At 44.6% G+C, this 27407-nt stretch overlaps 2 protein-coding genes across 9 annotated transcripts in view; both read right to left on the reverse strand.

The window, feature by feature from the left end:
- The window catches only part of LOC121592530, a 112173-nt gene extending 101113 nt beyond the window's left edge, over window positions 1–11060 (reverse strand). For 2 of the 8 annotated variants that reach the window (XM_041914048.1, XM_041914041.1), the window contains exons 1-2: window positions 10916–11056; window positions 8848–9160 (exon numbers count right to left, since the gene is read on the reverse strand). The gene's annotated coding sequence lies outside the window, so the exon portion shown is untranslated. The other 6 variants (XM_041914045.1, XM_041914043.1, XM_041914046.1 and 3 more) reach the window with 6 other exon arrangements.
- Window positions 11061–17497: 6437 nt separating this feature from the next.
- On the reverse strand, window positions 17498–21242 carry LOC121592638. Its single transcript, XM_041914273.1, has 4 exons — window positions 20981–21242; window positions 18387–18494; window positions 18221–18295; window positions 17498–18115 (listed from the first exon to the last, which is right to left on the reverse strand). The coding sequence occupies exons 1-4, from the start codon at window positions 20996–20998 to the stop codon at window positions 17912–17914; spliced, it is 405 nt and encodes a 134-aa protein (XP_041770207.1). The 5' UTR covers window positions 20999–21242; the 3' UTR covers window positions 17498–17911.
- Between the last annotated feature and the right edge of the window lie 6165 nt (window positions 21243–27407).

Below are 27407 nucleotides of genomic sequence, written 5' to 3' on the forward strand. Positions count from 1 at the left end.
TTGTTTCCTAAGGTACTCTCACGCGAGCGAGAAAACGAGCCTTTTACATCGGTACACCGGATGAAGGCGAGCATAAACTTGCTTTATTTATACGGCACTAGGCAAAGGGAATCTTTTTCCGAGCGTCTTTCGCTCGGAGAGCTTCCATTCCCAGGGTAGCAAATGCTGCACGCGTTCCTTCATTTCCTGTGCATCAATTCGATACTTTATAGCGCATACAGAAACTTCACTTGCTGCGTTCCATTTGCGAGATGCGGTAACATTCTGCGAACTGTTTGTAGCTATTTTCGCTCCTGTTGGTGCATTGTTTTGCTTCCGGCTGGAATAAATTTGCCCTTGTTTTGTCGTAACGCAGTGTAGAACCCTTACCCGCAAAACAAAACCTTCTTGATTCCCGGTATGTGAGAGCACGCACGTCATAAATGGATGAGCAAACACGTTGGAAGATGCACTTTGCCACTGTGACGTTTCACATTGATATGCATGTGTTGGGCAGGGTTTTAGTACGAAACTCCCCTGAATGGGTTTTGTGCCTGAGCTGGTTTTTCACGAAATAATCAGCCCGCAAAGAACATTTCTGAGCACTAGTGTACGCAATCTTCTGAGAACAAATGCGGCATACAAGAAGAAACACGAAGTAAGACAAGGAATTTCAAACATGAACAATGTTTGCCCCAGAAACCATTGAAAGGAGGTATTCATTTCCAAGAATTTTTAAAGCTTTTACTTACAATTCTACGTATTGTTTGGCAATTGTTTCCTTCTATCGCCATTGTTGCGCTGCAGAAATGAAGCACAATACGATGCTAGTGCTGTGGTTTTATCCGTAGCGTAATTTTGCGAAATTTGAAGCCTCGTAATTAAAGCTAGCTTCCAAGAAGAGCATCACGGCTCAAAGCATCGACCCTTTGTGTCGATTTTTTGCATTTTTTTCAGCAGAATATTTATTCAAAACTCAATCCAATATTCCAGTACTGTAGGGTTTTCTCTTGCTCGCAGCATTTTTTTGTTCATTGTTTAAATAATAAATACTATAAAAAATGCCTATCTGATGAGTCCTCTTAAGATGAGTGACTATCAAAGGTTTCCTCCATGGTAACAAAAAAAAACCGATAAGCCCTACTTTAGATAGTTCTATCGCACCCTTCCAACCAAAGCTAAAAATAGGCTTCCCAAAAATATCGGCATTATATTCTTCAAAGATTATTGGAAGCAATGTTCAAGGAAGTATAAGATAGGCTCCTAGTAATTACTTCTACCACCCGTCTCGAGTAAAGTGGCTTATTTACTCGAAAAAAAACCACCATAAACCACCATCACCATGCCAACAGGACAGCCGATTGTAAACATTGCAAAAACGCCCTCCCATACACACACATACACGATTTAAGGAAGCTTCCCAAGCAGTGAATCAATTTCTCCGGGTGTGGTTTTTAATCCAATAAGCGAACACACACATCGTATCGCTAGACACTTACTCCACAAAGCGTCCCCACGTCCCAGCGACTGGTCGGCCGGGGTTCATAATTTATCCGATTTGCGCCAGAAAACATCATGCACCAAACTCCTTCTCCTTGTCGCCCGTCTTCCTTGCTTGGGGTAGAGCCAAGCCCCGGAACCGATCAACCTTCACACCCGGCGTGCCGCAGCATCCGCACGCAACACACACACACACACCCAGTACTCATTTCATTAAAATTCAAACAGATTATGGCGAGCCATCCCAAAAGTGATCAGCCGTAACGCGTTGACACGAATGTCAAGCACTGTGCACGAAAACTTTCTCTCGAACCCGCTCCTTCTCTCTCACACACGCAGCCACGCTCTACCTCTTTCTCGTTCCATCCACACGCTCGCTCGACTAGATACACAATGAGGAAACTTTGTATGCCTACATGCGGGGGGGGTTCCTGCGTGTGTTTGGTGTGGCGCGCGCGGGTGCGCGCGTGTTTGTGCCAACCACAACGCAACGGACGCAACGTGACTCACATGGTAAGCGAGTTTTTGCCACCACTACACGGCACGGCAAATATGTTTTGCCCGCGGAGATTCTCTATCAGCACGTCAGCACGACGCTTCCTTTCCGTCCCTTGTCCCTTGACATCCCTGGCAAAAACTCTTGTCACCCCGGGCGAGTGGAAACAGGAGAAACAGAAAACGGAAGCGCCCGGGGACACTAACACGATGTGAAGGATGCTGGGCAAAGAGTTGGACCCGGCCGGCCGGTTACATCGGCGAAAGTGTAGCCGGTTAGGCCCGGCCTAACTTTGTCATTCTACTGTAATGAAGATGGTGCGGGGGTCCAGGTGAATTCCTATCTCGTGCTTCCCTATCCGACAGCTCGCGGTTTGCCCAAAACCCTGCGTTCCATCAGGATGTGTGAAACTTTTCTGTCAAGATGTGCCCGTTTCGCAGGGGTTTGCGCTAAACTTGGGTCACCAAAGTGCACGTCCGCACGACGCAAGCCGTACGACCGACCAGCCATTGGAAGCCACTCGGTTCGAGAAGTTGCGGAACACGGTGATCCTCCTGTTGGAGCTGTCAATGCTGGTCGTCGCAGCGCTTTCGCCTAGATAAGCCATACAGCCGTACAACGCAAGACGTTGCCATCGTCCTTCCCGTAAGCCGTGGGAGGACACATATTTCGAGCACCCCTATGCCCACTTGTGCCGAACAGGGCCGGTGGATGGGGATGGGGATGAGAAACCTTCGCTTCAGCACAGGTCAAGTTGAGCACACCGTCCCGTCCACACTCGTCCACTCGCCCCGTGAGCCGTGCAAGAAATCGCACAAATCACGACCATCGGAAGATGTGGTCGCCTTGCACGGCAAACTAATAAATTGCATACTTGAGTTGCGCTGAGCGTAAGGATAAGCTGCGTCCGTGACTGGGGGGGGCAACGGTTTTTGCGAGTACGTCCTCGGATGCGAAAACGCCGGGGCGCCATAGCAACGACCTATGCGACAAAATTATGAAATCGTTAAACTAAATTAAAGTTACGACCGCTCGTCATAACTGGCCACTTAAAAGTTGTGATAAAGCAGTCGCCCGCCCGCGCAACACGGGGGGAGCTTTGCGATGAGTGCCACTAATACATGGGCATGGGATGCGTCCGGCCCGGCCATCCGAACCCATCAGGTCCCAGGTGTATCGTAAGGTCGGTTTGGCAAAACGTTCGCTCATCCGCGGACACAAGCAGCTCGATGTTGTTGATGTATGCTCTCGGAAGATAGGCGGAGACCGTCGCCTGAACACAGGGAAAAAACACACACACACAGATATCCAGAATTGTCAAGCATTGGCATTTTAATGGCATCCCGTCTGCTCGGTGGACGCTACGTACGCTTTTGGGAAAGTAGGGAAGCTTTTTACCCACCCAACTTGACATGAAAGCCCTTACCCCGGGGCTTGCGTTACCTCTTCGCTGCACGATCTCATCATCGTAATCTTCACTGGCGCGGATGAAATGAAAGTCATTAAAGTTGGTCCAGGTCTTCGGCAAGGATTGCGGCCACAAGCCGGATCACAAGCGGTGGGATTTAATGAAAAATGTATTATCTTGCTGTTGCTCCCGCTTGCTCTAGTGTGGGGCCACCTTTTATGAGCAAGCCCGGGGCGGGTGAAGGCTTTTGGTGCGATGTAAGTGCGATCTTACACCGGTACTGATAAACGGGGTCAGAGCGTTTTACGACCACCGCGTGTGTGTGTGTGTGTGTGATGTAGTTTTGCGTTTTTGACATTGTAATGCCTGGCACTACAATGGAGCTCGATCGTAAAACGCGCGTATGATGGCGAGGGCTCTGGTGGATCTTTTCTCCTAATCCTGGGCTGTGAATGGGGTTGCTAGAGTTATAAATGTCTTTCAATGATAGTTGATAAGAGTTTTCTGTATGAGGGGAGAGTGCACTTGAAGGCGTGTACACTGCAGAATCTAGGTAATGTAATGTCCACTTCCAACTTCAAGTTCCAAGTCCAAGATACTTTCATGTTTATTTATTTATTTATTATTATTATGGCATCGAGCCTCCATGGCCTACATACACAATTACAACTAATGTCTTATAAACTGTGTGTTCCTAAAATTAGACGTAATGCAGTCTCGTATGACACTATAACATTTCGGTACACTAAAGGACAGGTCTATAAAATTTGAAAATAAATTAAAATTCTTGGACATCAATTACAACGGATCCCTAGCACAAAAAAGACGATAACGAAAATCAGTTATTAAAAATTGTCGTGTTCTTAAAGGTCTAGTAGGGACATACCAATTTACATTACTTAGCAATAGAGGTGCATCGATTCTACCAGTTAATAGTTTGAACATAAACATTCCTTGGGCAACCATTTTTCTCTTTATAAGACTTTCAAGCCCTAACAACTGACGCCTCGTATGATAAGCTGGTCGCACGTCGTTATTTCTCCACGGAAGCTGCTTAATAGCTACCCGATTAAATTTTCGCTGGATCATCTCAAGCCTCTCATTTCTAGTAACTTGCTCCGGAAACCAAGCAACTGAAGCGCACTCAATCAACGGACGAACAAGACAACAGCAAAGTGATTTTAAGCAGAGAGGGTCATGAAACATTTTGCTTCTTCTAATTATGTGTCCGAGAGTCCTGTTAGCCCTAGCAATAACGTCGTCATGTAGTGTTTCGATCATAAATGATGAATTTCTAAATCTATTTTACATTTGTGGTACCCAAATTCTTCATTAAATAAGCAAAAACGCATTTCAACTGACATCCATAAGTGTTGGCTTGCTTCAAACAGACATCTAAAGCATTAAAATCACTTTGAATCAAATGCTGAACGTTTGTCACCGTCGCACGAGCGATGGCAACTAATCAGCATACTTTGCTGCCAGTACTTTATTGCTCGTCCTGCTTAAAACAAAACCATTCCCAGCATCCAGCTTATCCGACTCTTTGCACTACCAGTGCCCTAAACTAAAAGCATTTTGTCAGTGCTAATGCATATGATGCCATTTCCATTCAAAAAACGGCATTCTGATCCCCCACAGTTACTACAGGGCACCAGGCTTCCCTGCATTCCCACGCTAAGCTGGCGCGTTACGTTCGCTTACGTTACATGTTTGCCGAAAACTTTCAGCATGAGCGCAAATTTGAATTTTGCGTGACTTTCGACTATGTTGTTTGGTGGCACTTTGCCGGAACGGTCACGGTTCGTTGATTGAGCGTTCCGTTCGGTAGCTCACTTCCCTTCCCGCTCTGCCGCTTTTGAGTGGCAGTCCCAGGAGCGTGTGAACCTCAATGAAGGGAAAGTTGTGTGTGTTTTTTTTTGTTTTGTTGGGTTTTGTTTCGTTTGTCATACATCATACTCCCGCTGGCGTTGAATTTCCCGCGGGAAATCAGGGCTACGATGTGCTGATGGCGATAACATTGACTTATGGTCGATTTACACGAGCCTTGGGGGAAGTGTGTGAGGGCAGGCGAGGAAGCAGGTGAGCAGCGATAGCAAATCATTCCGCTTACTAAATTAGCCATGTTTATTAATGTATGTGACTTATGAATATGCCGATGCGGGGTTAATGCTGATCGGGGCTGCCAGCTTCGCTAATGGAAGACTGGCTGTATTTGGAGGTGGAAATGCAAATGCAGTAGTTTATAATCATGAAGCTTTTTTGTTTATTGCAGGCTACCCTTTGGGTGCGATATAAATTAACTGGCTGTGTTGGATGGAGCATAAAAAGGGCTTCCAAGAATTTATTGAATTTCAATATCGGTACCTGATCTGCTGATCGATCAATCGAGCAGCATAATTTATGGGTAATGAACCCAATTTCACAACAGTTTTCGATCATTATTTTTCAATAGGTTCAATAAGCCAATATCTAAGCTCAAAGCTTGTTATTCAAGCTGATAAAACAAACCTTAAAGATTCAACATCTACTGTGGAATTCACTTCTCTCTCACAGAAATCTAAACATCCATTCCAGCGTAGTAAGCACTATGAGCCAGTCAATCAACACTACTACAATGTACAGCCTCTGCCCTTGAACGAAACTAATCGCTCTAGTCAAGCTGCAAGGACGGACTAAATTTATAACGTGTCGAACATAAGACACAAAGTGTGAATCATGTAAAGCGACATGCAAAATCCCAGACATAGCCACCAGGCGCTGTAAAATCCGATAAGAGTAGACGTCCTCTCCAGAGCCAGACAAATCTAGTCAACAGTCTCATCCTCAAAATCACTCAACCTGCTTTGACAAACGCTGCGACAACGTTCCCTCTCGAGGGGACCCGTACTAGCTGTAAGATAGATTTACGTTTGAAATTACAATTGCAATACCAATTGGGATTTGGGCAAGCAGAATTGCATCCTCCACTCTCCATCAACCGACAATCGGATCGTGCTGATAGTGTGTGCTGAAAGGCAAATCAGCTTATCCAGCAAAGCTGCACTGCACTTATGCACTCCTAGGTACACTCCCTTGCTGTACATTCTGTCAAGGCACTGATTGCTTCGGGGCATTGTACGCCTCCCCAAACCGTCCCCTAAAGTTCGGTGTACATTCCCGCAACGAAGCGCCCTCCATTCTGAGAGCTGTATCGAGCTGGGATCGATTTTCGAACTGCTGTGGAAAGTTTCGGGAATTGGAACCAGCATTTTCGTGCAGAGTGCGCGTTATCACAACACAACTATCGATGAGCGGGAACTAGACACTAGACACGCAGTGCCACACAGATTAGCGAATCACCCGGCGAGCCAGGCGGTCCAAATACGGCAACATCCGCTACACACCTCTCAAAAGCAGACTCGCACGCAGACAAAGCGAGCAAAACTTTATCGTCTTTTCCATAAAAAGGGCGTTCTGTTGCGGGATAGTACAATTCACCATTGGAGTGAATATTTTCCCCTCCAGTGGGGCGAAAACTTTTCCCTGCGGCTGTGGGAACTTACAAGTCACCGCCAGAACAGTGAGCCGTTGCGATAGGAAATGAACAACTGGCAGCAACGGCAGCAACACCAGCACTACAGCCCCTGCCCAAAACAGCCAAACAGCCAGAAACAATGCAACACCATCGAGCGCTGCAAAACAAAAAGGGTAAAGCCACTTGGGCGACAAAAGTTTGCCAGCCCTTTGAGTGCTGCAACTGTTTGCAAGGCTTTGTTGCTGTGCTCGGTTTGCAACTCTTGTTCATGGCGCTTGTGCTTTCGCTCGCCAACTTTGCAGCGAACAGGGAAGACTAGAGTATCAGCTTTGTTTTATTCATCAATCATTGCCCCCAGGCGCTGGAGCATTTGAAATGTGCACACACACACACACACACACACACACACACACACACCCCGAAGCACGTGTTTGGACTGGTTCTGCAGTTGCAATTTAAATGTATTTCACTGTGCTTGATTTATGGCTAGGACAGCAGTTGAACCTGAATGGTGTGTAATCATTTTACAATCCTTTTTTATAGCGTCACGCACTTTGCAATCCAATCCAAAGCGCACCCTTCCAATAATGTATTGGAAGCGCAAAATGAACGTCGATCCCTTCCGCAAAGCCACGCAAAGCGTTCGATTCGGTTGGTTTTTATAACTCTATAACTTTTTGAGGGGGCTTATCGGGCAAAGAACAAATAATCGTAAAATCGTCACATCCATCCAGCACCGTTGCGGGTGTCAGGTGTGGTACCGTTTAGTGTCAACAATATTTTTTCCGATTTATGATGCGTGCCGCTTAATGAGCAAACAACACACACACACACGGCGTGTACTAAGCACTCTATCCCTCACACCAAAACTCGTAAAGAAAAATCAAATGACTGTGTTTATGTAGCAACACACTTACGAGCCAAGTTTCCCATAAACGGCACAATGGAAGTAAAAAGAGAGAGAAAAAAAACCGGTATATGAGATAATAAATTTCAAGTGTACCATTTAATTGCGATTTGTTGCGCTTTCTATGGTTGCAAAAGTGCTCTCCCCAAACAGCCCGGGGAAATGGATTGCGCCCGCAAACCAAGGCTGAGGTGTGAAAATAATTGCCTCGATGCTGCTTGCAACGATCCATTGCCGAAGCGAGGAATCCCCCAAAGCGCAAAAGCTGGCCGAATTATTTAAGTGAAATATTTAGCAAAAATAATACGGCCATATTGGGATTTGCCAATGGTGCTTTGGGTCGTGGAAATGGGTGGGATTTGGTTTTGCAAAAATTGAGAGCATTCATTTGGAGCCAATTTTTTTTGGACACGCTCTCTGTCGCTGAGTGTGGCTCCGTTACCATTTCGGGGGGGGAGGGGTATAATCCTTAGCGCAAATTTATGACCACTTGCAGGGACGATGCCGTACCAATGGCTAGCCCCAACCGGGCTGGTCAACCTGATAGCCCGGTTCTTCTATTTACTTCTATGCTCAGGTGCGTTTCGCCACCCAACCGGAAACCGGGTTGGCGGTTTGGCCAGTAAATATTTAACGATCGCTTGGGCAGCTCAAAACAACGGAAACAACCACGCACACACAAAAAAAATCCTCCACAAAGCTTATTTTGCTTTTCGAGCTGCGGGGACCTTTTGGGTGGCAGTGGGGAGTTTTCATTTTTTGGTATTCTGCTCACATAAAGACACACACACACACACACACATACCTCTCGTGCTCATTCCCAACAGCACGTTACAGCGCAGCGAATCGTGTAAGTAAGGACAGGAAGGTAAGTTTAAAAAAAAAAGGCCGACAAGAAGAGAGCCATGAAACGGTGAAATATAAAAATAAGCACGCTCTTCGCTTATCGCAGCACCATCCTCGGTAGGATGATTGTTCGCCCCCCCCCCCCCCTTCCCCCCACCCACACGCTATGGGTTCGTTCGTTTAGCTTCACTTACATCACGCATCCGGGGATGGGACTTCTGGGGTCTGCGGGCAGCGGCCAGTGGTTTCGATAAACACGGGCGGGCGTCGCGGTGCACGACGTTAACAGCTTTTACATGTCACTTGTTTGATTAACCATCACAAACACACACACACACATGCACACATACATCAGCACTCTGTGGGGCTCTCGTTGTATGTTGTTGTTTTTATTACTTAGTAAAATACACGCTTTTTCCACTGCCACGGGAAATGTTCGGGTTCCAAGGGGGAAAGGTTTTGTTTTTACTTTGTTTAACGATTTCAGCACATTCCTCCGTGTGTCACCTTAATTTAAAAGAAAGGAATGAACATATAAGTGTTTACTGTACACCCGTCACTTTGCTCTCAAGTTCTGATCAGTGTAATATCACATTTTATTTATTTTATGAGCTCAAATTGTTTGCTTAATTTGCCTATTTATTTGTCTTTTTAAAAGTTTTAGCTACACAAAAAAACTTGTGTCTTTTTGGTACGCTCTGGTACGTTTGTTAAAAAGTAACAAAAAACCCAATCTTAATACACATCACTAAACCGATTAAATGGAAAAGTTGTATGCCCGCCCCTCCATCACTACCTATTTGTTCCTCCAAAAGGGATCAAAATTAAATTATATTCCAATATCCTCAGGCTAGTCGCCCGATATCTCAAACCCAGCAGGCACGTGGGCCCGTTAAGACCGTTCGCCCATGCTTGGCACGGGGCACAGCAAAGAAACCCCAAAGTAAAAGAAAAATAAAACCTTCACACGAATGATGGGCTGATAGATGATTCAATTTGCAATGCACCGCAACACACTGGGCGCCTCCACTCGTCCTTGGCCTGGGTTCTCCCACGGCGGGCATCGACGGGAGCACCGAAAACACTGGAAATAAAATCAAATCCTACCCGGCTGCTACTAACACTCCCCCACATACACACACACACACCTCTCTACACACGCAGACACAAAAGAAGGAGAAGAGGAAATATTCCTCCCTCACTGGCCCCTCCCACACTCGCAACCAGCCAACCAACCCCTTTTTTATGGTGTAATAAGACTCGGTACACAATGGAAAAACGATTTTCAATGGCAGCGTTGTAAGCGTTGGAGCCGCAAAGGGAAGGAAAAATCTAATCTTCACAAAACCATCCGATCGTAAAAGGTCGTAAGTCGTCAGCGAACACACAGACACAGACACACACGTTCACACAACTACACGCTTATTACAGGCGCGTGCACACACACACATTTGTATTCATCCTCAAACAATAGAGCGGAGCGGTCACAGGGCTGTAACACAAGCTCGTTGAACTATTTTTTGCTTGTTTGCAGTGCCGCTCCGCTACCGGGATATTCAACAAATCAAGAGGACATCATCAACACACACCCATATACAGACACACACACACACACATACACGAAGGCATCCAGAAAAGCGCACACTTGGATGCGTTTCGAACTTCATTTGTCCTCGCCATTTTACAATGTGCACATTCAACACTTTCTCTGCTGCCGGTCGACCATATAATCATGGGCCAGGCACCGACCCTCCCTGGCAAACACCCCCCCTTACTACTACTGCCCGGGCACTCAGCGCTGGAACTTGGCGGATCGATTGATTTGCTCGTCCTTGGCAAGCCGTAAGGGCTTTACATAGAAGCTGTGAGCGCACAAACGGGAGAAACGGGTCGGTCGCAGGCTGCCAACTGTCACCGGGAATCACGTTTAAATCAACACCACTTACACACACTTACACTTACGCGATTGATCGAGTGTTTTGCTTCCGAACTTACACTTCCTCTCCGCGGGTGCGACCGAAATGCGGGTTCGATGTTTAAGGCGAATGTTACACCCTGCACAGAATTTGCGGTTTCGATTGTTAGGGCAAGCAAATTTGCTCATCTTGCGCTTCTTTTTTTGTACACAGTCCTCGCAGTGAAAATTGGAAGCATTTTGCCACAAAACTATACGCAAACGAAAGGGTGGAACGGGATGTCGCTGAGCGGCAGAGGAAGGTAAAAGAGCATCCGCTTACATCGCACGTAACACGCGTAACAAACCTTCTCCGCAAACCGAACCGGGCCGAGATACCGGCAACCTCCGGGGGGGGGGGGGGATTTTGTGTTATCCTTCTTCTTAACGTTAACCGGGAAAAGGATCCTCAGCGCGAGGGTTCGCGCGATCACGTCCACACGTGCGGAGGTTCACCGAGAAACTGAACGCGTCCGACGCGAAGCAGCCTCCTCGAAGCTCGGCGTTCCGAACCGAAGCGAGCATCCTTTCGCGCGTGAGTGACGTTACGCGTAACGCTATACCGTAACGCCTACTCGTCTACTGAGTGGTGGAGCACGTGCACGAGCGCACTCTTACCTCGTGAGTGACCGTGCTGGCTATTTTTATCGCTCGTCGCAAGCGAGCCGGGTGAGTGACGGGTGAAAGAAAGTGTAAGTGAAACAGCTGTTGCCACATTTGAGAGTTTGGGGGGGGGGGGGACAAAGGGGGTACAAAGCGTTTGATGCGAATGTTTATAGTGTATATATTTATGTTGAGGGTTTAGCATTAACCCGCCCGAAGGTAAAGGGGAGAGCCCTATTGCTGTCCGGTGGAATCACAACAGTAAATATGCAGTAAAATAGTCTTCCTGATTACGGATGAAATAAGCAAAACGACTGTGTCCGTTTTTTAGCCATTCCATTTATGTTTCCAATCAAGAATGGTTGTGATTTGTTGCAAAAACCTGCCAAAAATCACCACTGAGCTCCCGGGTGGTTTTGGTTAAATCGGGATTGTGCCACTGCGCGTCGCTATTAATCCCGCTCTGCGCTCCGTTACAAGACAAGTCGTTAATTTGCTTCATTAAGCTTTAGCGTTTCGGTGCTGCATATTTACGTAAACCGTGCGCTGGTTGCCGCGCTTTCACGACCACAGCACCAGTCGTTCGGGGTTTAATGCAAAGATTTACTACCTCTTGATCAATAAAATATATGTGTAGCTGCAGCTTTCGACCGCAGGAAGCCACTGTCGTAAACTGAGACGGGTGGATCGCAAATAGTCGAAACGTCTGCATCCCTAATTAGGCCATTTTGCCCGGGACTGGGTCACGAGAAGCGTGGTTACATCGTGTTTTTGCTGCTAACATGGTTGAAAAGGTGAGCTTTAAACGCATTAACAATATTGCATTTATACTTACCTATTTGAAAAGGTAATCTTAACATACAAACCGAAAATTTGAACAAAGCTGTTTTAATGTCATTCGTCAACATTTCATTGCATACATCAAGGCGTATCGTTTTCTATGCCGGCACGTCCATCGAACAAAGCGCCTAAATGCATGCAAATTGCTTAACAAAATTGTTCCTCCAACAACTCTCTTAGCGACGGGTAGGCCTTAGTAAGAATTATACCGTCGAAATTGACTTTAAATTATGTGCAACATACTCTCTGCAGACGCAATTATCATCAAAATTAGTTTCAATCTTAACAAAGGCCCCACCCCCTAGGGTAAAACTGATCTGGATCAACAATAGACACAAAGCAAAAGTTGACTGGAAAACGGACAACTCCGATCGAACGCCCGTCGTTTCGGTGCGATGCGTAATTCAACACCTACACGCTCGATTTACGTACGGCGAACAATCAACCCGGTTCACTTAATGAGCTCTTTCGCATGAAACCATGTGCAGTAATTGATTTGCCGAACCATTGAGTCGCCCTTTAACCGAATCGATCCGGACAAATGGGACGTTATTACGGTGCATTTGGCAACAGCAGTATAGTGTTCGTGATGATAATTAATGCACATCACCCAGTGCATTGGTATAACCTTCCGAGTAGGAATTTCATCGCACTGTTGCATTCAGACATTTGATGACCACGTAATTCATGAGCACAATTAAAGTCAGTTTTGTTTTTCCATTTAAAATAATTACTTTCCCTCAATAATTAACACCTACAAACACTGTTAATTGAATTTTTAAGTGTAAAATTTTGAATTTAATCGACCAAAGAACAAAATATCTGTTTGCGGCAACTAGGAAATTCCGCCTGAAGGTATGCAAAAAAGGGTGCATTTTACAATTATGCTGCGATTCAACGAATTGTCTCTAATATTTCAACAGAATTCGATGAAACAAATAATCAAATTCAATCAATTTCGTAACACAAACAGTAACCCAAGTCAATATTAATATAAAAACCATTTAATTGCACATCGAAATTGCTTTCTCAATTCCCAGCAACAAGCATGACTGCCCTAATAGTAATTCGTGCTACCAGCTGAACGATCATTGCAATTACTTATCGACAATTAAACAACAAACATTAATCACATTTGCACAACTAAACCACTCAACCAGCTCAACCCGTGCAAGTTTGCATCCATTTCGGCAGTAAGTAATGTATGCCGCTCCCAAGCCACCTCCCGACCAGTAGCCCGGACCCACACGGACTTGAAGTGATTTGCTTGTTTCCGGCTCCCATCGAGTTGCTTTGTGATTTCGGGAACAGCATCGACAAGCACTAGGCAAGCGGTGTCCAACAACTTTGGAAATTTAATTAAACCACACCATATTTTATCCCGGGCTCGGCAGCATTGAAAAACTTACCCTGCACCTATATAGTTTTAATTCCAGGTCGGTTTTATTTTGCTCACTTCTGTCGGAGGAGTGGGGAAGGAGGGTGGGGTAAGGGTCAGGACAGGAAGCCACCGACTTACTCTTGCTCCCACTCTTTCCTCCGATCCACCCACCGATTTACTGGTGAGCTCTAAGCGCCAAACAGTGGCCACTTGTGGAAAGTTTCCAAATTCAGGTGCACTTGCAGCGCTCACCGTTGAATTACCGTTGAGTGCCACTGAGGAATGTGCACTAGTCTGTGTGTGTGTGTGTGTTTACTTTTTGTTCAATTTCAATGACCCGCTTTTCCCACCGCGAGTGGCAGATCGAAAGCGGCAAAGTGTGAGGTGCAACAACAATGCCAACAAAAAAAGAGGCAAATAGTTTTGAATTTCACCGGAACAAACGGCGTGTGCTTTGTGTCGAACGTTGCCGTAGCATTGAATCCTTCGACTGTTTGTTTTTTTGCTATTTTTCCTTTGTTCTGTTGTGTTTGGTAGTCGTGTGAGCTTTTGTTCCCCTTCAGTTCAAGTGTCAGTGCTTCAACAACCAGCTCGGTTGGTTTGGCTTTGGTGTGTTCGGGTTTTTTTTCCGGGAAAGCGCAACCCAATCCTGACGCTGCGGGTGTTGCCCTGCATAACGGGTGTGTTGGAACGGAAACACAACAAAAACCGCTTTCGGGGATGGCAGTCGCTTCGTTAAATGGAACTGATTGTGGTGATCAAATATTTTACCATTATTGAATAGCAACTTGTTGGCTGTTGGCACTCTGAGTGCTTAACACTTGCAGACCAAACCGTGCCGGGAAGTGCGGTAGCCCAACGCGTCACTGTCATGCATGGCAGATGCGTTTTTTAAGCTGGTTCTTTGTCTGATATTCCATTTAATTCATTTCGAATGCAATATGGCTTAATTACTACGTGAGTTATATCCGTTCATGTGCTGCACTTCTGGCCTTATTGTTTGTGACCGGTTTGGCAACCGCCAATCGCCCCACTGATGGGTTTGGTATTTTGCAATTGCTTTTGAATGATATTTCAATGCAATTTCAATGTTGTCTGCAATTCAAACAGGTTTCATGATGTTTTTTACGATATAACAGCAGCATAACAAGGTCTGGACATTGAAGAACAACTCTTTGAAAGAATGATTACCACAGCACTTCGTTGACTAATTCGGTGTTACTTAATCCGTAACAGCAATAAGCGTTGAATTTAAACAAAATATTTTGTAACGTATCTAAAATGTTTGCTACCATTTCTTTTGATGTCGAATAACCTTCACATTTTTAATTGGAAAGTTCCTCGTTCGTAACAACGTTATGCAGCTATGCACATGCAAGATAAAAGTGAAATAAAAACCTTTCAAAGGAAGTTACATTGCAGTAGGAAATTCGGAAGAAATATCAGCATACACTGTTAATCCTCTTGAGGTTAAGGGCAGAGTGCTTTGGAATTGCAACGAGACCACTGATAATTGAGATTTCACTGTATGGAATCCGTTGCTACAATTACATCCGCCACAAAAAACACACACACACACACACATGTACGGAACGGATCTGACGACCTATTCGTACTCCACCGACTGAATGTAACCCACAGCGTGTAGAGCAATTTTCCAAAATAGAGCTCTAGAGATATTTGCTGCGTTCATGTCACGTTCTTGTCACACAAAAAAACACACCTTAAGCTGAGTTTGTTCTTGAGTTCGGGTTAATTAATCATAACTTTTAATAGTGAACGTAACAACATTCAAAGCTGACCTTTAATCTTCTTGTAGCATTATAAGAACTTTGTTGAAGGTAGTGGAGCTTGTGAGCTTTTATTCTGAGCTTTTACTTTGCATACCTCTGCTACCTAAATTTTTATGTAATTCGCTTTTTTCTAGCCAGCCTTGCCACTCACTGCAAATGGTATCTTCATTGACTTTACCGACTAGCCAAACCAAGCTTCCTGTTCAAATACAGAACAGCATCAAACAGCAGTAATTCTGCGCTTAGAACAAATCTCCCTCATCCGGGTTGAGCTCAAGATTGTTTTCGGTTGCTTCTCACATGATGAATTCATAATTGTTCCGGTCGCTTGTTTGATGCTGCATCATCCCCTCTCCTCCCCAACACTTTACCCATTCCAAAGCACACACAAACGAGCACAAAACAATGCAGCACAAACAGTTCGCTTTGTCCACAACTGCACCGGATGCGAAAACGGAATAATGGTACGCTATTAAAACTCCTCATCTTTCCCCGAAAACTGCACTCCAGCACTGGTTTGCTGGTTGGTGCATTTTTGATGCAATTTTTGTGTTTTGTTTTCCCATTCCATCCCGCTCGTTTTGCCGACAACACACATCCGGCAAACCAGCAGGAGGCCATCATAGAGCGGATGACATCCGTGTGCTGCATGCTCTCTCGTCTCTTTATGTTTACAACAGTGCGTTTCCTGTGTATGAATATCTACGCTTTGTTTACTTACCTTGGCATTCCAACACACACACACACAAACGGAACAATCCTTGATGGAGCAGGAAATGCATATGGAAAATAAAGCTCCACACAAGCATTTAACTTTGCCGCGCTTCCATGCCCCTGGCCATGTCACGAGTGGGGTAGTGGCATGTCGTTGAACTTTAGCATCTTCACACACACACACACACACAACCAAACACACGCACATGAAAGCGCACATCATTGCATATGGCTTAATTTGGCGTTTATTTTTTCGTTCGCATTCTTTCCACAGTGCAAAATTGGTTTACGGCACGAAATCGATGCACGCGTCGGTGGATCGCCCGTCGTTTTTTTTTTTTAGCCTGGGCAGTAAACCGCTAAGCCTCTTGAGGTTGACCGCAAAGTTGTGGAGGGGGGCTGTTGTTGTGGTTTGGTTTTCTCTTTATGCTTTTTTGGTTAGATTTCTTTCGCTGCTGCAGAAGGTAGAAGGGTTTTTTTCCCACACAGTCCACCCATCGCACGACCTTCAGCAATCATTAAGGGTGAAACGGGTGGGCAAGTGCATTAGCCAAACGAGGTTAATGGTTGCCACGATGCACTTCGGTGCAATCGGTCATGCAGGCAGGCAGGGTTTATGCTGCCATACACACACTGCAAGAGTAAAAAATGGAACGAAACTTTGAAAGACGGAGGCGTACAGCGGCAAAATGAATTTTCTGAAATTATTCAGTAGCGTTCAGAAATTTTGATAAAGTCTCAATTATTTTTAAATCATTAAAACCTAGCTGAAAATTTAAATAACATTGTGTGGGTTAATAAATTATTTGATATTAATGTTAAACTGTAAAATATCCATTCAAAATGTCAATGAAATATGAGTGTAAGTTAAACGTTCATAGAAAAAAAACAGTTGAAATCATCTAAACCCTCTTCAGAAATGCAAACTTTTCAAGAGCTTTTTGATAATCAAAACTACTACTAATCATCTAATAATATGTTTGTTTAAGTTATTAAACATATAGTTATTTAAAGTAATTTTTTAAAATGCTAATTCTATGCTAACTCTGAATGTTTAATGTTAACACAAATTAACCTCTGCTGAGACCTTCACGTTGCCGATTAAAATCATTCATGTACCACCGCCTTCGGTGCGAGCATTATTGTTGTTTGTTTATCTCTCCCTCGCTCGACCAATTTTTCGGATTGAAGGTCATCGCATTTAATTGAGCTCATCAACATCACCACAACATCAATTTACATCAGCAAGCAGAGATGATTCTATTCCATCAGAGGTGTATAATTTTCCAACCTCACTGCTGGTAATTGAAGACAGCGAAGCTACCAGAACCAGAACCGCCGTCACCTGGAAGTGAAGGCGCCGAACACAACTCCGCACTGACGCACGGGCACTGTATCAGTATCAACAAGCAGAACAATCTTCCATCTTGAGAGGAACAATCCAACGCCTTCTCTGTTCTCCTGTACATCAGACCATGAATACTCACTTCACACCGACACCCCTTGACACCGTTACCCGCAAGGTTCAATAAAGCACACACGTGCGCTACACGCATGGGAAAGGTGAGATGATATGGCGGTTTTATTCGTCGGAAATAAGCGCACTTAATTTCGTTACTACCGCAACTCGCGTGTTGAATGTGTGTATGAATGTGTTTTCGAGCGGGTAAAATCGGTTTTAAAATGCCGAAACTCGTCGAAACGCGCCCCTCATAAAAGAACCCCTCGCTCGATCAATCGCAGAACAGAAACATCAGTATTTACACAAATTTGCACCGGGGACAGCGTGCACGTTCAAATTATAACCATTACGGTGCAATCAGCCCGCCGTGGATGTGTTTGGTGCGGCTTTTTAGCCATTAAACTTTGCCACTTCCTGCTCCTGCTTTTGTGTGGTGGACTTCGGGTGGACTTGCGGCACTGGAATGCAAAGTGCAGACCGAAACGCTGACCGCGCGGACCAGCAAGTTCGTCTAGTTCTTCTCGTCCAGTTTCTTCTTCTTCTTGCCGTCCGTCTCGTTCGCGCCCTCGGCCTCCTCCTCCTCGTCCACGTTCACGTTGATGTTGCGCACGTTGCCCGACCGTGCCCGGAAGTAGCTGCCGGAACCGGCCTGCTGCAAATTTCCGGCAATACTCTGCACCAGATCGTTGACGGCCTTCAGCGTTTGGATTGGGATCTGGCAAAGGGCGGGAGAGAGAGAGAGAAGCGAAATCGTCAGTATGGAGTTCAACTTTTGCACAGTGCAAGAAAGCAACACAACAACAACAACAAAAACCGTTACATTGAATATGTTGTCCAGTATGCTCGACCGGGGCAGGTTAATGTTTGCGCTCTGATTGACAATTTTACCGTCAGCCTGTAACAGAAAAACGACAACCGAACAGGGAGTTCATGTTTGAGGGTGCACTTGGAACGATATGGCATGTGTGTTGTTCTGGTGTACTTACCGACTCGTCCCCTTCGATGGCGGGACGGGCGCTGCACGGTGGGACAGTGACGGCCAGTGCAAACACCACCAACGCAACGGCGGCGAAGCGGATGCAGCTGCTCGTGAGCTGAGGGCGAGAGTGCGAGGTACAAGATGGTGGTAGATTTAATCAATTTATTTGAAGAAGCATGTGCTTTGCTGCTTAGTACGTGCTTGGTTAGCGTTGCAATGTGGCTTGAACAGATGACAGCTTACATGAATTAATTTAAATATATTCACTGAAAAGTTCTTATTATTGATTTGTTTTCGATTAATAAGATTATTTGAATTATTTATTTGAATTGAATTTATTATTAATTTTCTAATTATTTTTAAACTATTTTAATCAATTATTTCATAATAAATTAAATAAATATAAAGCCCTGCTCACTGGGAACTACTTCCGAGTAGAAAGAATATATTAAGTTGCTCTTCCTTAACAGTCCTTTTCAAATGTTTTTTCCCACTCATTAAACTGATTGTGCTTTTAAAATTCCGCCTTGGGAAAAATATAGTTAATCAAGTAGTTTCATGAGCCATCAAACTGAAATAAATTCCAATCGCCCCGTGGAACTGTGCCATCCTGTGTGTGTGTGCACATTTTCATTCGCCCCTTGCTGTTCCAATTTTATATGTTTTGCGTATTTCACCCAGATTAAGCACAGCTTTAGAACGCATTTGCTTAGATTGGCACATTTCACACCCCGCATAGTGAGCGAGAGGGGGAGAAGGGAGTGCAGGCGTGATTAGGGGACGCATCCTTCGACACAAACAGACCACAAGACTACGTGACCGTTTACCAGCGGGCGAGGGGTGTATAAATTGATCCCGAAATGGCTCTGGGACCTCTCGGGTTGGGCTCCAAAATTAAATGATGCTGAACACAGATTCCCCATCTTCCCGTCCCGGTCCGGTGGCCATTTTTTCCGGCCAATTGACTCACCAGCTCTCCATGGGCTATGTTTGCGTTAGTTTGGAAAATTAATTTCACTCCCTCTCTCCATTTTTTCCTCTTCCGTACGAGATACACTCGTCACGTTGGATAAATAAGTGAATGCGATGCATCAACAGAACAGAAACAACTACACCTACACTGGTCAACCATTGGAGTGGTGAGATTTTATTTAACATAGAGTGACAATTTTACGGTCCTCTGCCAAGGATACTCTGTCCGTTCACCACTCGACAACCACACACACACACACACACGAACAACGGACCCCATGCAGGTTGGAGCGTTGAACAAACCCCGGGAACGTTCCAGTGGTTTGGCACTGCGCATGCAAAAGTTTAGCTATATTGTAGCCAGTCCGTTTGAATTCTACTTACCGTGCCAATCCATCATGCACGATATAAAACAAACAAAAAAGACAAGTAAATCCATGGAAGTGCAGGCAGCAAACTGTAGAACTGTAAAACTCAGCACGGTGCACTGTTCGGAATATTTGCACCACTTAACCATTGCCCGGTTGGGTGAAAATGTCCCCTAATTAATTGCTGCGTAAAATGCTGCGCCAGAGCGACTGCTGCTCTTCGAAACTTCAAACGGACTGGATGGCATGGCATATATCTCCAATAGTGCCCACGCTGCGAGCACAACTTTTGGGGTTGGTTGAATTGGATCCAATGGAAAAACGTGCCATAATAAGTTGCATGTATTGTGGTTGCAGGCGGTATAAAATGCCATTTTCCTCCCGTTTTCTACCCAACCGACCGATGCGCGGTGGACCGAGTAGAGCAGTAATGTTGTCGTCGAATATGCCTGCACCAACGCAGCAATCAAATTACTGTGAGAAATTGTTCGAGCAAACATTTTGCAACGAAAATTTTCGATCGAGTGAATGCTTTTCATCTTTGGAAGGAGTGCGTTCTTTTTGTTCTCGGATGGGAATGGAATTGCTTATCGCCGTATGGTATGCATTACCGTTGAGCATATGCAATGAAATTGCAATGCGATGAGGTATTTTTCAGAAGACTACGTTTATTCCTTTGGAATGGAATTTTTAATAATGTTTTGCTTCAATTCTGTATACACACATGTTGTATTGTACAACTGTATTTGCTTTCTCGCTATTTTGAATTGACCTTTTTATTCATATCTTCATCATGATCATTCAAAGATTTTTGCAAAACACCACAAACACCACCGCAAGCCATTAGACAGCCGGCATTGGCAACGACATCACGGTTTCTCTCGCATACGGGCAGTCCAAGTGTATGCCATTCACCACCCGTAACAGTGGCTCACCGGTAAAGCCCGCGCGCGGCACAAGACCATGGCACGATACCGTTTGGGTCGTTATACTTTACGTAACACCTTTGCGTCCACCGACTTCATCCGTTCCATGTACGGCCTCCGGGGCCAACGATTTGGTCACATTTTAAGATCTAACGCGCAAACGAAAACGGCTGCAAACTGGATCATGACCCAGTTGCAGATTGGCTCCATTAATGTCTACACACGCAGGGTGTCCGATCGTGACGATCGTCAGTTCAATGCACTTAACAAAATAAATAAACATTTGGGCAACCGTTTAGAACATTACGCTTTCTCTCGCACCATTCGACACTCACTTTTCCTTTGTAGGCCATTTCGCTGACGGGGTGGTACAATTTGCAAGACAAATAAAGCACAATGGGCGAAACCGCACGTTAGTGACTTGAACGCTACGTCAAGCGACGAACAGAGGGCCGGTAAATTCAATCTCTTTGTATTAATCACAACACACACACAGCACTGTAGCACTTTAGCGTATCTTAGCTTCTGCGCTTGCGAGACCGTATGATACACTGGGTGCGACTGGTTCAGCGACGGGCAGCGAACTGAGCCACTTTGTGTGGCGCAGCAATCGTTAAATTTCGACCATTCGGTTTGCAATCTCTGCGCTGCGTTGTCCGGTCCGGTCACTATTGCGTTGTGGTGGGGGGGGGGGGAGGTGTTTCTTCGGTATAGCTTGCAAGGGCGGAAGGAGAAGCGAAAATGCTCGCGCAATGCGCGTATGCTGCATGAGCCATTGGGTGCTGGCTAGGCGGTGTATGATGCAGCCAGACCGGTATGATACAGTGAGGGAAAAGTGAGCTGGTACAAGCGTACGATTTTCGGTGGTGTTTTAACGACAGTAGATTTAAACTTTGTGTTTCTGGATTTTTTTGTTATATTAATGGATTATAACAATTATATCAGTACATCTCGTAAATATATTTTTTATTTATTAATTAATTTATGTATTTTATGACATTTTCTCACAAAATAAAGAAGCAGTCAAATTATAATTAAAATGAAATATGGAGTGCATGAGAAAAAAAACATAAATAAAAATATATAAAGTATATGAAAAAAAAATTAATAATTGGCAAAAAAGAGGAGAGTAATAATCACAAAAAGAATAAAAGAAGAAGTACAAAAAAGCGAGAAGAATGATAATAGGAAGAAAAATAATTAAAAGAAACACATCACAAAGCATTTAATCATATTCAAACCTTCATAATTAAGAATCAAGATTCGGACTCAAATCTAGACAATTTTTGATTGTTTTACAAAAAGTTATATGTACCAGCACCGTGCTGCACCACTGTCGGAATAGCGCTGGATGCTTTGCACTTGCAGTTGCGGTTCGCCGATTCAACTCGTCGGTTGAACAGCATCGTACAACCCTCAACCCTACAGCTGCCGGCTACTGCCTTCCCCAAGCATAGAAAGTGAGAGTGAGAGCTTCGGGAAGGTCGACGGAACAAAAAGAATCGAGGCAATAAAAAAATGCACAAGCCCAGCACAAGCGTTCTGTACGCGCGCAGTGCACTGGAAATGTTCAGCCTCGATCCCTCGAGCCCATTCAAGACCAAGTGAGGTCCAGTTGGTTATTGCGAGCCTGAAACTCGTCCAAAACGGGTTATAGACTAGTGATGGCGATAAAACAAAAATAAAAAAAACAATCCCCCGCAACAAGCGGCTGCCGCTATGAAAGGGCTTCGAGCCGGAGTTAATTAACCGGCTTCGACAATGTCCGAGCCGGCGACCGGTTGGTAAGGTCGCGCTGCTAGATGCAGCCAGATAGAGGAAATCCTATGATCAGAATCGAGTTGAGGAACAGAATAAAAACTTGTACTTTTAGGTGTATAAATTGAAAAGTCTTGCCGCTGGTGGGAAGTGGTTAAAACTACGCACTGTCACTTGATTGTCTTTGTACAATCACCCATAGCGTGCCTAATGGGGTAGAGTAGCTATTTGTCGGTAGTATAATAACACACAAGCATAAATTGAAATAGCAAATTAAATGTCTAATCTAGAAGTACATCGCGTGCAATAAACATCATACCAACCGCGATGGCATTAAAAACAACAGCCATCATCAACAAGAGCGCCCTCCCGCAGCATAAAAGCTCGCGCGAATTGCACCGCACACCGTGGCACGATTCTCATGACACACATGATGAGCAGCTTTGATTAGATTGTGCGTTCATCCGAACGGTCGCCATTGCCCGGGCACTGCCACTATCAACGCCGCCAGAAAGGTCAGGTTCAGCCATGTGAAAAGGCCCAATCAACCCGAACTCGGGGTTGCGGGTGATTAAAGCATTACACATGTTTACACAGTTGCATTACACTTTACCCTTGCTCTTTTGCTCGCTCGAAAAGTGTTTTAGTGGCAGAAGCGAAAAAAAACTCACGACATACTAGCGCAGCGGGAATTGGGTCAGCTGGTCTTAAGCAACACCCGGTGCGAGGTGAGCAAAAAACTATCCCAAAAACATTACACACATTAAACACAAAAAGTGCTCACCTGAAAGGGCAGTTTCTAATCAAGCCCGGGTCACGCAGCTGGACGAAAAATGCTTATTAAAATGGTATTACTTCTCCGGCTGGGTGTTAATTAGCGAACGCTCCTTCGTGTGGTTCGGTATTCCGTTTTGCTTTATGCGCTTGGTGCGCACCCTCTGCGCGCCGAGCTGTCGCGTGTCACTTGCGCCACATTCTAACGTGTGCCGTGCAAACATTCAATAAAGGGAACCGTTCAGGAAGTGGTTTACTCCAGGGGTTTTTGTTGTTGTTGTTGTTGTTGTTATTGGTGTACTGTTGCTACTGCTATTAGTGGCCGTAACTACTGGGTGCACTATTTTGCCTCCGCGTGTGAGATGTTTAGGGGAATGGATGATGATTAATGGTAGGTTTGAATTTTAGTAGCAAAAATAATACACTTGCGGCAATCTCAAGCAGAATGAGAAATTACAGAAAGCGTTAATTGTAGTTGTGCTATAAATGAATGATTTTCTTCTACACGTCAGCATTACAGTACCTTCTTGCGATGTGTTAAAAGTCTTTTTATAGCAATGGAATATAAATTAAAAATCTCTATATTAAAAAAAAAACAAGATACAAACAGAAAGTTACGAAAAAATAGGTCCAAACTCTATGAAATGACACATATTTATTGGAAGAAATATTAAACAAGCAAATAAGAAAGGAAGTAAGAAACGATCACAATGAGTTAAAGAAACTACGACAAATAGATACAAAAACTAATGAAACCAACGAAATGTCAGAAAAAAATAAAAAATCAATGTAAAATGATGTAGCTGACAGATAAAACTGCTCTTAAGTAATAAAACAAATGATTAAATTTACATTTTTTGCGTCAAGCGATTGCTTGAGGCCTTATGACCTTATGAAATTCATCAAACAATAATTAAATTAATCAAATCAATCAACAGTTTGATCTCCAGTTCAATCACGAAACAAAGCCAGAATGACCTAAAACGTATTGAAATGATTAACTGCTTGATTGTGAAGTTACCAAGCACATTTTATTAAACAGTATTGACATAACGTAACCAAAGCATTATAGAAAAATGGATGAAATAACGATGCCATTGCCCTGTGGGAAGCAATACCCACGGGTTAATTTTTGTTTCTGAATGTATCTATCAAACTCAATGCACATACGTCACACCATACAGCGATGAGTGACGTTGAATTGATTGTGATGTCATTTTCCTATGCTTCTCTCGTTCTCTCTCTCTCTCTCTCTCTCTCTCTCTCTCTCTCTCTCTCTCTCTCTCTCTTCATCCCACAAGGTGGTTAAAACAATTGACAGGGAATCCCTGTCACAAACACAACCATAATTTAATTCCTCCGGTCGGTCGGCGGTTCGGTCGGTTGGTTTGGTCGATCTGTTTTGGCGCCACCCAAAACTGTTGAATCAATCCACTCCTGTCAGAGCCTAATGTACGAAGCACGGGATACGTTGCAATGCTTTATAGACTGTCCACGACCTGCTGCAGCTGTCGACCGCAGCCGCTGCTCAAGCTGGTTAATGCACCTGTCCGCTCACACGAACGCCCGCGCGGACATCGCGAAAATTGCTTCACTACGCTTCAGCTTCGTTTAGTATGGCCAAACAGTGGTTTAACCATCCGGTGGGTTGGCCTCAAAGTTTGACTCATCTCACCATCACCACACTAACTGCTTTCACCCTCGGGACGATGTTACGCTTCCTTCGCGAGCAGAGCAGCGCTTTCCATTACCGACGTGCTTCGTGGTCCGGGTCGGAACCTAATTAGCGAGCGGGCTCACCTTTCGACTACTAATTTTCCAAAACAACGGCCTTCCTTCTCGAGCCCCGATTTCACCCGGCCCACCCCACTCAGACACGCTAATCCTATTTCATCGTTATTTCTCTCCCCTCACCCTGCGCGGTGGTTCGGTTTGGATGGTAATGTTGTTATCAGATTATCTCGATTAAATTCTCCACCACGGGTTGTGTTTGGACGTTTTCGCCGGCCATGTCACGATCACTGGTTGGATCACCCTGTCGCACACAATTACCGTGCGTCAAAGCGAACACAGCCAAAGCCACGGGCCCGCGGGTGGGTTGGGGACCAAAACCACCGACCACCGATACACAGGGGCAACGCGGCCGAGCAGACATGTTGGCGACTTGACGCGAAGCCAGTTTGCGTACTCGACCGTTCTTGGAGCGGAACTGGTCTGGAGATGATTGGCTTACTTTTGGACATTGAGTTAGCCAGGCTAGCAGGGTCGGTCGTGTCCCGTTAAAGTATGGTTTTTGATGTTTTGCTCAAGACAACAGCAGACTACGGCACAACTTTTGTTGTGAAAAGGGATTTGTTTTGTTTTATACGTTTGATGATAACTAATTTTTAAATATTCTTCCCACTGTCTGCAGATTGCGTGACTCACTGACGACACCAGCAACACCTCACGCTAGCGCAATGAATCTAATTAGCAGCTAATTTGTACAATACGAGACGTGGGTTAACACGTCACGAAATGAGAAGTACTGCAAACGAACTATTAAATCGTTGCTGAATGCGCCAAATGACGTTTTATGCTGAAGGAATACTTTCCACAGGCACACAAATTAATGAGCTCACGGAAGAGAAAAAAAAGCACAGGAAGGTTAGCACACAAAGAAAACTGTTTAAAAATGGTTCATCAATGGTTCTTCAAACCAAAATGTAGGATAAATTTGCTTTGTTCATGAAGTTGTTGGGCATTCTAAGGGATAAAACAGGGAAGAATTAATTAGGAAAAGACAAGCACTCAACATACCTGTAAGAAATCAGACCAGATTGTTTTCGAATTCACTTTTGAAGAAGGGAAGATGCTGCTATGTTAGAACTTCATAATTACACGCACGAGTTGGTGTCCCTTCCAGCTGATCTATTCCGTAAGTGAGTTGGTTCGATTCCTTCGCATCCTCCAACATCCTAAAGGTGCCTTTGTCTAATTATAGTTCCCCGGTTCCGTAAACAAAAGGCTTCGAGAAATCGAACCAATTATTTATTTATATTTTAGCGTAATATTAACCTTAACCCTTGTATGGTGCTTCCGAGTTGGCCCTATCTCGGGCCGATGATGATAATGTAGTCTAAGATGCTTAAAAATTGAAGATACTGTTAAAAGATTGGGTTCTGGAGGTCGTTGTCTACACCCACGATTCGTATGACGCCTTCCAGTGTGACGTTAAGGGGCGATGAGGAGGATCGGAGGACTCTTATGAACGATTCGAGCGACTGTGACATTTTGCTCGATAGTCTGATCTTGCACTATGGACTTGCACTTGCATATCGCTGCCACTCCTTCAGTAGTTCTTCTTGCTTAAATTCTCACGATGAGTTGATGCATTTTGACGGTAAACCGACACCTTGAGCTAGAAAAGCACCGACACAAATTGCTTCATTTTTGAGCTATTACAATCAATTTTATAGTTCCTAAAATGGCTCAAAACCCTTTCAAACTATGCCTAAAAGATTCCAAACAGTGTAAAAGTCATTGAAATGTACAACAGGTTATGAAAAGTACTCTCATCAGCATTAATTAATTGTTCTAAAAATTAATAACGTACATCTGAACCCAAAGCGCGCAGTAAATTATATGCCACCGTAAGCCCATTTGAAACTATCAATACTCATTAAACTGTCAATTACAGAACGCACAATCAAATAAGAGCTGGAGAGAAAAGGACAAAACCAAAATGCTTACAGCCCGCATTGGGTGAGAAATATTACCATTTTTCAATTCCACACACACACACACACAAACGGCACGCAATTCTCGCGCCTCCGCCGCAATAAAAGGGAAAGAAATAAAAGGGCAAATAAAACATGAAATTTAAAGAGAAAAAAGCTTAACCTCCAAACGCACAACACTCAATGTATCGTTTCCAATGCTGAAAATGCACGGCCAGTGCGGGGAAAACACACACAATCCCATTACGATCAGCGCGCGCGCGTTCCACGGCGTGGATTGTTGTTGTTTTTTATGTATGTTTTTTATTATTTTATTGTCACCACTTTGCGTAAAGACCGCGTAATTCATGGCACCGGTCGCGGCGCTCGCCATTTCGCAGCGCCACCGCATCGCCTACTCGGGATTGAAAATGGGCCACACGCAAGATGATGAAGCATTGGAAAAGGATTTGCAGGGGTTTTTGTGAACGCGGGTTCGTTTTGCGCTTCGTGTGTGTGTGTGCAAAGTGTG

Source organism: Anopheles merus, chromosome 2L (assembly GCF_017562075.2).
Source record: "Anopheles merus strain MAF chromosome 2L, AmerM5.1, whole genome shotgun sequence".
NCBI classification, from domain to species: Eukaryota; Metazoa; Arthropoda; class Insecta; order Diptera; family Culicidae; genus Anopheles; species Anopheles merus.

Bases quoted from the DNA above. Each gene is read 5' to 3' on its own strand.
- LOC121592638 (XM_041914273.1), bottom strand. The intron at 18,296-18,386 runs GTAAGTACACCA...TTTCTGTTACAG, and splicing joins CCATCGAAGGGGACGAGTCG to GCTGACGGTAAAATTGTCAA. The intron at 18,116-18,220 runs GTAACGGTTTTT...GCCCTTTGCCAG, and splicing joins TACTGGACAACATATTCAAT to ATCCCAATCCAAACGCTGAA.